This window comes from Strix aluco, chromosome 11 (genome assembly GCF_031877795.1).
Source record: "Strix aluco isolate bStrAlu1 chromosome 11, bStrAlu1.hap1, whole genome shotgun sequence".
Lineage (NCBI taxonomy): Eukaryota > Metazoa > Chordata > Aves > Strigiformes > Strigidae > Strix > Strix aluco.
In genome coordinates, this window is record NC_133941.1 from 23,676,154 (window position 1) to 23,690,718 (window position 14,565).

The 14,565-nt window shown below is 60.0% G+C and overlaps 1 protein-coding gene across 1 annotated transcript; it reads left to right on the plus strand.

The window, feature by feature from the left end:
- The first annotated feature begins 1,419 nt into the window (after nucleotides 1–1,419).
- On the plus strand, nucleotides 1,420–4,024 carry LOC141928091 (uncharacterized). The gene is made up of 6 exons (XM_074835754.1): nucleotides 1,420–1,522; nucleotides 1,771–1,842; nucleotides 1,922–2,000; nucleotides 2,392–2,554; nucleotides 2,678–2,997; nucleotides 3,826–4,024. Exons 1-6 carry the CDS (start codon nucleotides 1,420–1,422, stop codon nucleotides 4,022–4,024), a joined length of 936 nt encoding a protein of 311 aa, XP_074691855.1.
- The last annotated feature ends 10,541 nt before the right edge of the window (nucleotides 4,025–14,565 follow it).

Here is a 14,565-nt window from a genome sequence, read left to right on the forward strand (position 1 = left end):
GTCCCCAAAGTCCCTGGAGGTCCCCCTGAGTCCCTGCTGGGGTGCCCCCATCTTCCTCCAGTGCTGCTGGGTCCCCTTGGGGTCCCCAAAATCTTGCTGGGGGTCCCCCGCTCCAGCTTCATCCCCTCGGGGCCCCCCAGGTTTCTCCCGGTCTCCCCCAGTCTTCTCGCCGTGTCCCGCCGCTCCCCGCAATCCCCCCCGTGTCACCTCAGGGGAGGCACAGTCCCCCTGCCCAGCTCCGGGGGCCCCCCAAATGCGTGGGTGTCGTCCCCCCCCCGGCAGGCACTGTGCTCACCGCCCCGCGGCAATAAAGCCGCTTCGTTACTACCTGGTGTCACGCCCCGCGCCCCGCCGGGGTCTCCCAGCCCCTCTTTGCCCCGGCGCGGGAAAACGGGGCCGGGGCGGGGCAGAAGAGCGCAGGAGCGGCCAGCGCTGGCCCCGCCCCCGACGAGGCCCGGCGCCGCTCCTCTGCGAGACCTCGACCCCGCCGGGGCCCCGGCTACGGGCAGGCCACGCCACCGCCCCCGGACGCCCCGTCCAACCGCAGGAGCGGCCGCTGCGGGCCCCGCCCGGTCACCCAGGACACGCCCCGCCAGGGTCTGGCGCCCGCGTCGCCCGGGCCAGGGGCGGGCGCGGGATTCCCCGGCCGGGGCCCTTCCCCCGGGACTGGGACACCCCCCACCCCTCCCGGGACTAGGCCCTCCTCGCCCTGGGACCCCCCCGAGGCCGTTTGACGCCCGGCACTTGCCCCCCCTGCCCGCCCGCTCTGCAGATGGGGCACCCGAGGAGGTCAGGCAGCCCTTGGCTGTGCTGTCCTGCTGCTCTGGGGGGCTGTGAGCTCCTCGCCGCCCCGTGACAGTGCCCGGAAAACAGGACAGAGCTGCCCGAGGGGACGAGCTCCCCTCCCTGGGGGGCAGCTCCCCCGGCATCGCTCCGGCGGCTCTCCTCGAGCACCCCGAGAGCCATCCCCACGCAGCCTCGCCCGGCCGTGAGGTCACAGTGGGGCCGTGACATCAGAGCAGGGCTGTGAGGTCACAGAGCCCCGTGGGGGCACGCTGGCTATAAATACTGACCGCTCAGTCCCTGCCCCCACTGCAGCGACAGCAGCAGCAGTATGGTACGAGTGCAGGGAGCCATGGCCCTCACCCGCCACCTCCTCCTCATCCTCCTCCTCCTGGTGGCCCTGCACGCCAGGGCTGCCCGGGCTGCTCCGTGGCGACCGCGGGGAGCAGGTAAGCCAGCGGCCACTGGCGCAGCCTTTCACGGGCCAGCGGGCTCTTCTCCCCGAGAAGCGTGGATGGTGGCTTTTTCCCTCCAGTGCTTCAGCGAGGGCTTTGTCTCTGTGTGCGAGAGCTCTCCCTGTACAAAAGCCCCCAGGAGCCGTACATTGGTCCATCTGCTCCTCGAGGGACGTTGCACATGGCCCGGAAGGAGTTTGTGGAGAGCTGCCGGGTGCCAGCCAAGAGCTCACCAGGCCCCTCTGCGGCTTTGACAGCCTCCACCTTTGTCTGCCCCCCACGTGGTTACGCGAGCCCCTTGCCGTGCCTGCATTTGCCTAAGGCAGAAGTGGATCCCAGCATGCAGGGGCAATGATTCTCATCTCTGCTTGCTTCTAGATGAGGCTGGGGGCAGCGGTTATCCAGCTTCTCGGCTGGATGTTGGTTTGGAGCCCTTGGGGCATCCCAGAGGTAAGTTCTCAATGTCCCTTTCCTTGAAAGAGTAAACACTGACAAGGTGGCAAGAGCTTATTCAGGTGCAATTTCCCATCAGATCCTCTCAAGGTCGACGGTTTCCCGACATCTTCAACTCTTCCTGTCCCGGAGCCTGAGAGCAGTCCCACAGGTAAGTCAGTGGGAGGAGGGAGCATGTACCTTTTCGTCGTCTTTCCGTGTGCAATGCAAGTTGCTCCTCTGTGCCTCAGCCAGGCTTTACCTCTCATCTCTTCTTTTTGGCAGTGATCTCAAAGCCCAGACGAGAAAAGACAAGAAGAGCAGACTCAGGTACTGAGATTCCCGCTGGGGTCCCCAAGTGGGAGACGTGTCCTAAAACCTGACAGTGGCTGCGGGCGGTGCCCGTGCTGGGGCAGAGATCAAAGGGGAGAGCAAGGCTCGAGTGTCTCTTGAAAAGGCCCGACTCTGTCCCCTCGGGGGGTTGGAGCTGGCCCCAGGGCAGGGAGAGTCGGGGGTGGGTGGCTCTACCCGCTGCAGGGATGGTTTTTGTCCGTGTCCCTTGAAGCAGTGACTGGCCAGGCAGCTGCGCTCCCCCGCCCGTGCTCTCCTCCTGGCTGCCGGAGTTTTGTTTAGAGGGACAACCTGTCCCAAAGGGCGGGAGGGTGCCGCAAGCTTACTGGTGGTGCACCGGAGGGACTAACGTCCTGAATTGCTCCTCCAGGTGTGGTCGGGGAGAGAACGGATTCCCTTCTCCAGAGCATCACAGGTTTTTTCCTTCGCTTGGGTGTGCAGACGGTCTGCATCCTCAGTGCACTAGCGGGTTCTGTGACATTTGCACTGGTGCTGTGCTGTACCCAGGTGCGGCAGTGGTGGAGGAGAAAAGGGTGAGTTGATTTTCACCCCTCACCCCGCTGCTTCTTGGATAGCTGCTTGTGGGCCGCGCTGGGGAAGAGAGTTCCCCTGTGCCTCCTCCAGCCGAGGGCCTCAGCCGCCTCCTCTCTCCACAGGCGCACCGCGGCAGACTCCGGACAGTGGCTCGAAACCGGCGGCCCCCCCTTGCACCTGCCACAGCCGGACCAGCCGCCCTGGTACCCCTGAGCTGGGACCAACACCCAATGCAGATGCCGGGAAGCCCAGCGCGCCCACCCTCCCCACTGTCCCCACTGCACCCCCAACCTGTCCCCGGCTGCCATGACACTGCACAACCCACCCAGCACCCCACTGTCCCCGCCATTCCCGTGCCCCGTCCACCATTCCCGAGCTGCTGTGACACTGCGCACCTGTTTTGGCGATTAGGGATACTAATTAAAGTAGTTTTCACACCAGAGTGAAAAGAGCAGGCGTATTTTACTAGACATAACTCAATAATATAACAGAATAATACGGAAAACATACAGTAAGAAAAGACAGAACAGTGCACTCAAACAAATAGGAACATACAGGGTGATGCATCAAATCATTACTACCTGAGAGAATAGTGATTAAGAAAGATCCATCACCACTTGCGTACGTTCCCATCATCCAGACCCGCAGGCGCTGGGCAGCCCCGGTTGCATCGAGGATTTGTTGAGCCTTTCCCGGCAAGTGGGAAATCCTACGCGGTGCGTCCACCCGTAGCTGAGGCACCCAAAGTCGCTGTGAGCGGGTCCAGCCTTATATACCCAAAAATCAGCAAGCCAGAATAACTGGCACCTTTGTTTTAAGCAGAAATATCTGGTTTCAATCTCACATTAGATTCCCCCAGAGCCTGGCCAGGGCTCAAGGGAGAAGCTAAGGGAGCCTCTCTGCTTATCTAACTGGATGAAGCGCAAGGTCTCACATCAGGCCACAGTGCCAGACAATGGTGCCCAAGGCCCTGTTACTTTATCCATTTGGCTCAGGGCCTGTTGTTCAGGCTTCAATACTTCCACTCTTTACATCAGAATAGGTAGGTGGTTATAACTTAGTACCCACCTATAGGTCAACTCTGGCTTGGGCCGGTTGTCCAAGCCTTAGCGCTTCAGCACCCCACCCAGCAGCCCCCGGCCCCCACCCCCGCTGATCTGGCCCTCTGACAGGGACTGAAGGTGGCCCCGCCAGGGCAGGGGTCGGTGGTTTGGTGACAGAATCCCGCCACCAACAGCTTCGGGGTTCAGCCCTTTGTCCTCAGATAAAGAGGGACAGAGCCGTCGCACAAGTGTCGCGGTGGTACCAACGGCAAACCCCCCGAGGCGCCAGCACCGGCTGAGCTCCAGGCCCGGGCGCAGCCGTGGATGCCCACGGTGTCCGTCCGTGGCGTCACCAGGCAGGAGCCAGGCATGGGGCTGGCAGAGCATTCCCCGTACTCTCCACAGTCATCCAAAAATGTTACTTAAAAGCAGATGATGCCTCAAGTTCAGAATTCTATGAATTGCTCGGGTCTCAATAGATTTCATCTCTAGACAGTTAGCAAGCTGTAGTAGTGACAGCATAGCCCTGCGGCACATCACTGAGCCCAGCCCTCTCCTCCTCCGCTCTTCTGCACGTCTGCGCGCATCGGCCACAGAAGGAGCAACTTGCACTGCACACGGAAAGACGACGAAAAGGTAGATGCTCCCTCCTCCCACTGACTTACCTGTGGGACTGCTCTCAGGCTCCGGGACAGGAACAGATGAAGATGTCGGGAAACCTTCGACAACAAGAGGATTTGAAGGGAAATTGCACCTGAATAAGCTCTTGCCACCTTGTCAGCGTTTACTCTTTCAAGGAAAGGGACATTGAGAACTTACCTCTGGGATGCCCCAAGGGCTCCAAACCAACATCCAGCCGAGAAGCTGGATAACCGCTGCCCCCAGCCTCATCTAGAAGCAAGCAGAGATGAGAATCATTGCCCCTGCATGCTGGGATCCACTTCTGCCTTAGGCAACTGCAGGCACGGCAAGGGGCTCGCGTAACCACGTCGGGGGCAGACAAAGGTGGAGGCTGTCAAAGCCGCAGAGGGGCCTGGTGAGCTCTTGGCTGGCACCCGGCAGCTCTCCACAAACTCCTTCCGGGCCATGTGCAACGTCCCTCGAGGAGCAGATGGACCAACGTACGGCTCCTGGGGGCTTTCGTACAGGGAGAGCTCTCGCACACGGAGACAAAGCCCTCGCTGAAGCACTGGAGGGGAAAAGCCACCATCCACGCTTCTCGGGGAGAAGAGCCCGCTGGCCCGTGAAAGGCTGCGCCAGTGGCCGCTGGCTTACCTGCTCCCCGCGGTCGCCACGGAGCAGCCCGGGCAGCCCCGGCGTGCAGGGCCACCAGGAGGAGGCGGCGGCAGTGGCAGCCGACAGCCATGGCCTCCCTCCCCCATCCAGACACAGCACAGCAGCAGCGCAAGCGGCACAGAAATCACCACTGCTGCTGTGCCGACCAGGCAGCGCCTCCACACACCTGGGGCAAGTTCTCCATCTCCCCCAGTGCTGGTGCCTGGGGCCACGCTCCCACCCTTTGGCGCAGTGCGGGACCGATCTGTGTCCGGCAGCACTGGGGCCGCCCGCCCGTGCCGCCATTTTGGGGCTGCGCCCGACGGCGCCTCGGCAGAAATGCCCGAGGGGGCGGACACCATTTTCCCGCTGAGGAGAGAGAGTCCCGCGGGGGGGCGGTGCCGTGCGGCCCCACACCCAATGGGCGTGAGACGCGGCGGATGACAGACGGGTGACCGCCCTCCCTCACAAACTCCCTTCGAAATGGCTTCCGACAAAAACATATGGTGCTTCATCAGAGAAATCGGTCCATTTTTATCCGTGATCGAATTTTCAAGCAAATTAAGATGAACCTTCAAAAACAATACTGTTTCTTTAGCTTAATTAAACAGTATTTAGGGAACAGCGCTTCCTCTTCCTTGGTTCTCCGAGCAGGTATCAGCATCCCCAGCTGCCGGGGGGGTTCACCAGAGCAGTTACTTACCGGCGTGGCTCCTGTTGTCACGTGTGACACGTTCCGTTCACAGCAACGCTCGGGCGTTAAACAGCCTGAACTTACCCAAGGCGTTATCTACAGCGCGACTTCAAACTTGCTGCGGTCTTTCCAGCGTAGTCACCTGCGCTAAGCGATTTAAGATGACACCAAGCCGAGTGGTGTCGTTGACACGCCTGAGGGACGGGACGCCATCCAGGGGGATCTGGGCAAGCACGAGAAAGAAACGCTGTAAAGTGTTGGGCTCTGCGTGTTTTTTTCGGGCGACATGTAGCCTACTTGCTCCTCACGCACGGAGAATGGAAGAGCCTCCGGTATGTCGCGAGGCCTTTCACCGGGGGAGCTGGGAATAAAGCTGGGCTGCGGCTTTGCCAGGGTCAGCGCATCAGTGGAGTCACGTGAGAGACGGCAGCACTTGTGGGAAGTGGGATCCCCTGCGGATCAGCCGGGCGGGAGCAGAGTAGAGGCTTGACGGCGCTGAGCGGGACACGAGCGTCTCCAGGTGATGTCTGCGTGTCTTTCCCTCCAAGAATAAGGCACCTACTTGGAGAGCGGGGAACTGTTCCAACACAAGATCCCTTTGGGTGAAGATGAAAGAGTAGTGAGGTGGCAGCTTTTTCCACCAGCTCTTACGGGCCTCCCAGCAAGGCCACTTACCTAGCGAGGACGCTGGGCGCAAGGTCTTCTACGGGAATGTTTGTGCTCTGCACGTGTGTTACTGGGAGTACTGGGGATGGCAGAGTGCCTGTACCGCGTGTTCTTTGCAGAGAACAGCGGTTCGAATTTGCAAGCCCACAGCCCGTAATAGATCGTAGCACGTTTCTGCATCTACTTCGTGAACGTTAACAGACGTGGAAGACGTGGGAAAAGCTTTGGCACTCAAAACTCGTGTTGTACCTAGGTGAACAAAAGACAAAGAGCCAGTTAGGCCAGGGCTATGTTAGACTCGCAGTAAGGATCAAAACATGGTCTTGCTCTCTTCCTGCTAAGCCGTTTTATCTCGTGTATCCTAAGCCTCTCCTGACGATCTGCAAATTCACAGCCTACTATGGGAATCAAGATGCAGCTCTCTGGTCTTCTGTCAAACGTCCAGGGATGGTGTTAGTCTGTTAGGATCATCCCAAAGGAGTCGCTTGTACCTTCCTGGCTGCTTCAGATTTCTTATGAACTAGGTGGAATTTGTTTAGAAATGTTGGGTTTTTTCTTGCCTTGTAAGCTGCTGCTACTTTTGCAGCATGGTGGTGTTAAAGAACTTCACCAGCCTGTGGGTATCTCTAGGCGGGCTTTATTAACAGCTCAGAGTTGGGGCACTCACCGAGGAGATGTTCTATGGGAGGGAGGGAGGGAACTCTGATTTGTGCCTTTGCTCAGGAAGTGGTTTTCGCGCCCGAATGCTGAAGACCCGCGTCTGTGTGGGACGCAGTGGGCGATGGCTTTGCTGGTGGAACGGGAGTGATATAGGTATATTAAGAAAGTGAAGCATAACTGTAAAATAGTTAGCTATAGTAAACTTAAATTGTACTTTAAACTAAAATTCCTTTAAGCTGTAAAAGCAAGGCATCTCTGAGCTGTAAAAGCAAGGCATTTCTGAATTGTAAAACAAGGACAAAGGACTGGGGCCTCTGACACCTGGAGATGGAGGACATCTGCATACCCGGAGATGGAGGACATCTGCAGCCCCCCCTGCAGACGAGGGGCACCTGTGATTCGCAACCCAAAGGATGACTCCCCATTCAAGGATATGCATCACACATCAAACCGAGAACCAAGGAAGATGGCACCGCTCAAGGATGCGCATCAGATCACGTTTCGATAAGATGGAGGAAAGCATGACAATGTTGGTAAGCGGATGACATCAATCTCAAGGATACACATCACGTCTCAGACAAGACGGAAGAGACTGTTAATACAGAAAATTCTAGGACTATTTACACATCATTATGAATATGTATGTTTGTATTGTAAGACCCCGTGGATATGTATGAGATACCTGCATTTAAGTCGGGGTTTCACTGGCTTAAGGTGTGCATGTTTGGTGGAGAGATCCCCCATGCACCCAGCACTGAAATAAAGAATGCCTGCTTTCTAACACTCTGACTTCGGAGTTTTAGAGAGTTCTTCTCTGACCGACTTTTACGGTATCAGGAGGAGTTACTGAAATGGCATTGTGAGACTGAAGAGCAGACCAGAAGGCAGATGGGGCTTTGTAAAAAAAACATTGGGAGCGTGTGAATGAGGGGCTCGAGGGGGACGCAGTGAAATGGGGAGCCGGTGGGAGAATTCAAAGAGGAGATGCCGTTTTCAAAGACAGATGGGTCTAAAAAGCGGTGACTGAGCCCCGTCTGTGGCACTGGCTCTGCCGGCCCGTGGAAGGGAGGACGAGGACGGGTTTTTGTGTCTCTGAGCTATTGGTGCTGTCGCTTTCTCCCCGAGTGCTGGTGTAGGAAGGGCAGTGCTACGCGCAGGCCACGCCGCCCCGCGGGTGCCAGACAGTGTGTCTGCGCCCCCCCCAGCCCGCTTTGCAGACGCCTCTGTCAGCCCGCGGGTGGGGACCGTCACCCCCCCCCCAGCGTTACCCCCTCCCAATGCCACACGCACCCACCCCCCCCAGGGGACACGAGTGTCCTTGCAGGTCCCAGCAGTGGCACCGCAGGGGGCAGCGGCCAATGGCAGCCCCGTGACCCCCAGGGTGGCCGTGGGATGGGGGGGACACCGCGGGGACAGCGGGCACGGGGAGACAGAGACAACCCCGCAAGAAGAAACACGTGAACGGGATCATCGTGTTCTGCTGGCTCAAGTGGAAATTCATCGGAGCCTTTTATTGTTGGGGGGGGAGGGTGTGTCCGGGCCCCCCCTCAATTCTTCTTGGGCCTCGAGGCCTGAGCCAGCACGCACAGCCAATAGCAGGTGCCTGCGAGGGGACTCGGGGACCACCTGCCCCCCCCAAGGGACTCAGGCGTCCGGCGGGATACGATGGAAGTGGGTGCAGCCTGTCTGGTGGCGGGGAGGGGACGTGGGAGCTTGGGGAGCCTCGCGGAGGAACCTGGGGATGGAGAACACGTGAAGGGGGGGGGGGGGGTTTGTGTGTGTTATAAATGCCGAGGCAGAGCCGAAAATATCTTTTATAAATTTATTTGCAATAAGAACAAGTAAAAAAAATCTGACACGCCGGGGGGCACGGGGGGCTTCCCACTCCACACCGACGAGCACCGGGTGGTGCTGCGTCACTCTCTTTCATAGTCCCATCTTCACATGCGCAGCGGGGTCCCTCAAACTTTCCCGGGCTTTCTGGTGTTGCCGGGGCTCCTGGCAGGGATTCCTCCAATCATATTTCACCTGCGCAATCCGGTGTTGCTGGGGTCTTCTGACAGGGGTCCCGCCAGCAATTTTCCACCTGCTTAGCATCTGTCACTGAGGAAAAAAACCTCCAAACCCCTTTTAACCATAAAACTAGGACCAATCTCCTTTAACTTATGTACATGGTAAACTCTTAACAAAGTCATCGTATTTTAACACGAATCACCACCATATTCTTCACAGGGTCGGCAGCCAGGCGGCAGGGGACGGCATCCAAGCGGGCCACCATGCAGTGCGTGCGGGGGAGATGGGGGTGGCAGCGGTGACAGGGATGCCCCTCAAGCCCCTCCCCCGGCCTCGTTAGGGCTAACAAAGCCCCCCCAACCTGTCCCGTTGTCCCCTGTGCCCCCGTGATCCCCAGTGTCCCCCTGCGTCAGCCCTGGATCCCCCCACATGTCCTCTCGGGTCAGCCCAGGGTCCCCCAAATGCTCTCTGGCACCTCCGGGGTTCCCAGTATCCCCCTGGGTCACCCCCAGAGTGTCCTGCTGGCTTCCCCCGGGTCACCCTGCTGTGCCCTGTGGTCTCCCTGGTCCTGCCCATTCCTCTCGGGGTCCCCACCAGTCACCCCGGGGTCCCCAATGTGTCGCGGGGCCCCCCTGGGGTCCCCCATGTGCTGCCCCGCTGGGACCCAGCGTCCCCCTGATCCCACGTGTTCCCCTTCGGGCTCCCTACTGTCCCTTGGAGTCCCCCTGGGGTCCCCAAAGTCCCTGGAGGTCCCCCTGAGTCCCTGCTGGGGTGCCCCCATCTTCTTCCAGTGCTGCTGGGTCCCCTTGGGGTCCCCAAAATCTTGCTGGGGGTCCCCCGCTCCAGCTTCATCCCCTCGGGGCCCCCCAGGTTTCTCCCGGTCTCCCCCAGTCTTCTCGCCGTGTCCCGCCGCTCCCCGCAATCCCCCCCGTGTCACCTCAGGGGAGGCACAGTCCCCCTGCCCAGCTCCGGGGGCCCCCCAAATGCGTGGGTGTCGTCCCCCCCCCGGCAGGCACTGTGCTCACCGCCCCGCGGCAATAAAGCCGCTTCGTTACTACCTGGTGTCACGCCCCGCGCCCCGCCGGGGTCTCCCAGCCCCTCTTTGCCCCGGCGCGGGGAAAACGGGGCCGGGGCGGGGCAGAAGAGCGCAGGAGCGGCCAGCGCTGGCCCCGCCCCCGACGAGGCCCGGCGCCGCTCCTCTGCGAGACCTCGACCCCGCCGGGGCCCCGGCTACGGGCAGGCCACGCCACCGCCCCCGGACGCCCCGTCCAACCGCAGGAGCGGCCGCTGCGGGCCCCGCCCGGTCACCCAGGACACGCCCCGCCAGGGTCTGGCGCCCGCGTCGCCCGGGCCAGGGGCGGGCGCGGGATTCCCCGGCCGGGGCCCTTCCCCCGGGACTGGGACACCCCCCACCCCTCCCGGGACTAGGCCCTCCTCGCCCTGGGACCCCCCCGAGGCCGTTTGACGCCCGGCACTTGCCCCCCCTGCCCGCCCGCTCTGCAGATGGGGCACCCGAGGAGGTCAGGCAGCCCTTGGCTGTGCTGTCCTGCTGCTCTGGGGGGCTGTGAGCTCCTCGCCGCCCCGTGACAGTGCCCGGAAAACAGGACAGAGCTGCCCGAGGGGACGAGCTCCCCTCCCTGGGGGGCAGCTCCCCCGGCATCGCTCCGGCGGCTCTCCTCGAGCACCCCGAGAGCCATCCCCACGCAGCCTCGCCCGGCCGTGAGGTCACAGTGGGGCCGTGACATCAGAGCAGGGCTGTGAGGTCACAGAGCCCCGTGGGGGCACGCTGGCTATAAATACTGACCGCTCAGTCCCTGCCCCCACTGCAGCGACAGCAGCAGCAGTATGGTACGAGTGCAGGGAGCCATGGCCCTCACCCGCCACCTCCTCCTCATCCTCCTCCTCCTGGTGGCCCTGCACGCCAGGGCTGCCCGGGCTGCTCCGTGGCGACCGCGGGGAGCAGGTAAGCCAGCGGCCACTGGCGCAGCCTTTCACGGGCCAGCGGGCTCTTCTCCCCGAGAAGCGTGGATGGTGGCTTTTTCCCTCCAGTGCTTCAGCGAGGGCTTTGTCTCTGTGTGCGAGAGCTCTCCCTGTACAAAAGCCCCCAGGAGCCGTACATTGGTCCATCTGCTCCTCGAGGGACGTTGCACATGGCCCGGAAGGAGTTTGTGGAGAGCTGCCGGGTGCCAGCCAAGAGCTCACCAGGCCCCTCTGCGGCTTTGACAGCCTCCACCTTTGTCTGCCCCCCACGTGGTTACGCGAGCCCCTTGCCGTGCCTGCATTTGCCTAAGGCAGAAGTGGATCCCAGCATGCAGGGGCAATGATTCTCATCTCTGCTTGCTTCTAGATGAGGCTGGGGGCAGCGGTTATCCAGCTTCTCGGCTGGATGTTGGTTTGGAGCCCTTGGGGCATCCAGAGGTAAGTTCTCAATGTCCCTTTCCTTGAAAGAGTAAACACTGACAAGGTGGCAAGAGCTTATTCAGGTGCAATTTCCCATCAGATCCTCTCAAGGTCGACGGTTTCCCGACATCTTCAACTCTTCCTGTCCCGGAGCCTGAGAGCAGTCCCACAGGTAAGTCAGGAGGAGGGAGCATGTACCTTTTCGTCGTCTTTCCGTGTGCAATGCAAGTTGCTCCTCTGTGCCTCAGCCAGGCTTTACCTCTCATCTCTTCTTTTTGGCAGTGATCTCAAAGCCCAGACGAGAAAAGACAAGAAGAGCAGACTCAGGTACTGAGATTCCCGCTGGGGTCCCCAAGTGGGAGACGTGTCCTGAAACCTGACAGTGGCTGCGGGCGGTGCCCGTGCTGGGGCAGAGATCAAAGGGGAGAGCAAGGCTCGAGTGTCTCTTGAAAAGGCCCGACTCTGTCCCCTCGGGGGGTTGGAGCTGGCCCCAGGGCAGGGAGAGTCGGGGGTGGGTGGCTCTACCCGCTGCAGGGATGGTTTTTGTCCGTGTCCCTTGAAGCAGTGACTGGCCAGGCAGCTGCGCTCCCCCGCCCGTGCTCTCCTCCTGGCTGCCGGAGTTTTGTTTAGAGGGACAACCTGTCCCAAAGGGCGGGAGGGTGCCGCAAGCTTACTGGTGGTGCACCGGAGGGACTAACGTCCTGAATTGCTCCTCCAGGTGTGGTCGGGGAGAGAACGGATTCCCTTCTCCAGAGCATCACAGGTTTTTTCCTTCGCTTGGGTGTGCAGACGGTCTGCATCCTCAGTGCACTAGCGGGTTCTGTGACATTTGCACTGGTGCTGTGCTGTACCCAGGTGCGGCAGTGGTGGAGGAGAAAAGGGTGAGTTGATTTTCACCCCTCACCCCGCTGCTTCTTGGATAGCTGCTTGTGGGCCGCGCTGGGGAAGAGAGTTCCCCTGTGCCTCCTCCAGCCGAGGGCCTCAGCCGCCTCCTCTCTCCACAGGCGCACCGCGGCAGACTCCGGACAGTGGCTCGAAACCGGCGGCCCCCCCTTGCACCTGCCACAGCCGGACCAGCCGCCCTGGTACCCCTGAGCTGGGACCAACACCCAATGCAGATGCCGGGAAGCCCAGCGCGCCCACCCTCCCCAATGTCCCCACTGCACCCCCAACCTGTCCCCGGCTGCCATGACACTGCACAACCCACCCAGCACCCCACTGTCCCCGCCATTCCCGTGCCCCGTCCACCATTCCCGAGCTGCTGTGACACTGCGCACCTGTTTTGGCGATTAGGGATACTAATTAAAGTAGTTTTCACACCAGAGTGAAAAGAGCAGGCGTATTTTACTAGACATAACTCAATAATATAACAGAATAATACGGAAAACATACAGTAAGAAAAGACAGAACAGTGCACTCAAACAAATAGGAACATACAGGGTGATGCATCAAATCATTACTACCTGAGAGAATAGTGATTAAGAAAGATCCATCACCACTTGCGTACGTTCCCATCATCCAGACCCGCAGGCGCTGGGCAGCCCCGGTTGCATCGAGGATTTGTTGAGCCTTTCCCGGCAAGTGGGAAATCCTACGCGGTGCGTCCACCCGTAGCTGAGGCACCCAAAGTCGCTGTGAGCGGGTCCAGCCTTATATACCCAAAAATCAGCAAGCCAGAATAACTGGCACCTTTGTTTTAAGCAGAAATATCTGGTTTCAATCTCACATTAGATTCCCCCAGAGCCTGGCCAGGGCTCAAGGGAGAAGCTAAGGGAGCCTCTCTGCTTATCTAACTGGATGAAGCGCAAGGTCTCACATCAGGCCACAGTGCCAGACAATGGTGCCCAAGGCCCTGTTACTTTATCCATTTGGCTCAGGGCCTGTTGTTCAGGCTTCAATACTTCCACTCTTTACATCAGAATAGGTAGGTGGTTATAACTTAGTACCCACCTATAGGTCAACTCTGGCTTGGGCCGGTTGTCCAAGCCTTAGCGCTTCAGCACCCCACCCAGCAGCCCCCGGCCCCCACCCCCGCTGATCTGGCCCTCTGACAGGGACTGAAGGTGGCCCCGCCAGGGCAGGGGTCGGTGGTTTGGTGACAGAATCCCGCCACCAACAGCTTCGGGGTTCAGCCCTTTGTCCTCAGATAAAGAGGGACAGAGCCGTCGCACAAGTGTCGCGGTGGTACCAACGGCAAACCCCCCGAGGCGCCAGCACCGGCTGAGCTCCAGGCCCGGGCGCAGCCGTGGATGCCCACGGTGTCCGTCCGTGGCGTCACCAGGCAGGAGCCAGGCATGGGGCTGGCAGAGCATTCCCCGTACTCTCCACAGTCATCCAAAAATGTTACTTAAAAGCAGATGATGCCTCAAGTTCAGAATTTTACAAATTGCTCGAGTCTCAATAGATTTCATCTCTAGACAGTTAGCAAGCTGTAGTAGTGACAGCATAGCCCTGCGGCACATCACTGAGCCCAGCCCTCTCCTCCTCCGCTCTTCTGCACGTCTGCGCGCATCGGCCACAGAAGGAGCAACTTGCACTGCACACGGAAAGACGACGAAAAGGTAGATGCTCCCTCCTCCCACTGACTTACCTGTGGGACTGCTCTCAGGCTCCGGGACAGGAACAGATGAAGATGTCGGGAAACCTTCGACAACAAGAGGATTTGAAGGGAAATTGCACCTGAATAAGCTCTTGCCACCTTGTCAGCGTTTACTCTTTCAAGGAAAGGGACATTGAGAACTTACCTCTGGGATGCCCCAAGGGCTCCAAACCAACATCCAGCCGAGAAGCTGGATAACCGCTGCCCCCAGCCTCATCTAGAAGCAAGCAGAGATGAGAATCATTGCCCCTGCATGCTGGGATCCACTTCTGCCTTAGGCAACTGCAGGCACGGCAAGGGGCTCGCGTAACCACGTCGGGGGCAGACAAAGGTGGAGGCTGTCAAAGCCGCAGAGGGGCCTGGTGAGCTCTTGGCTGGCACCCGGCAGCTCTCCACAAACTCCTTCCGGGCCATGTGCAACGTCCCTCGAGGAGCAGATGGACCAACGTACGGCTCCTGGGGGCTTTCGTACAGGGAGAGCTCTCGCACACGGAGACAAAGCCCTCGCTGAAGCACTGGAGGGGAAAAGCCACCATCCACGCTTCTCGGGGAGAAGAGCCCGCTGGCCCGTGAAAGGCTGCGCCAGTGGCCGCTGGCTTACCTGCTCCCCGCGGTCGCCACGGAGCAGCCCGGGCAGCCCCGGCGTGCAGGGCCACCAGG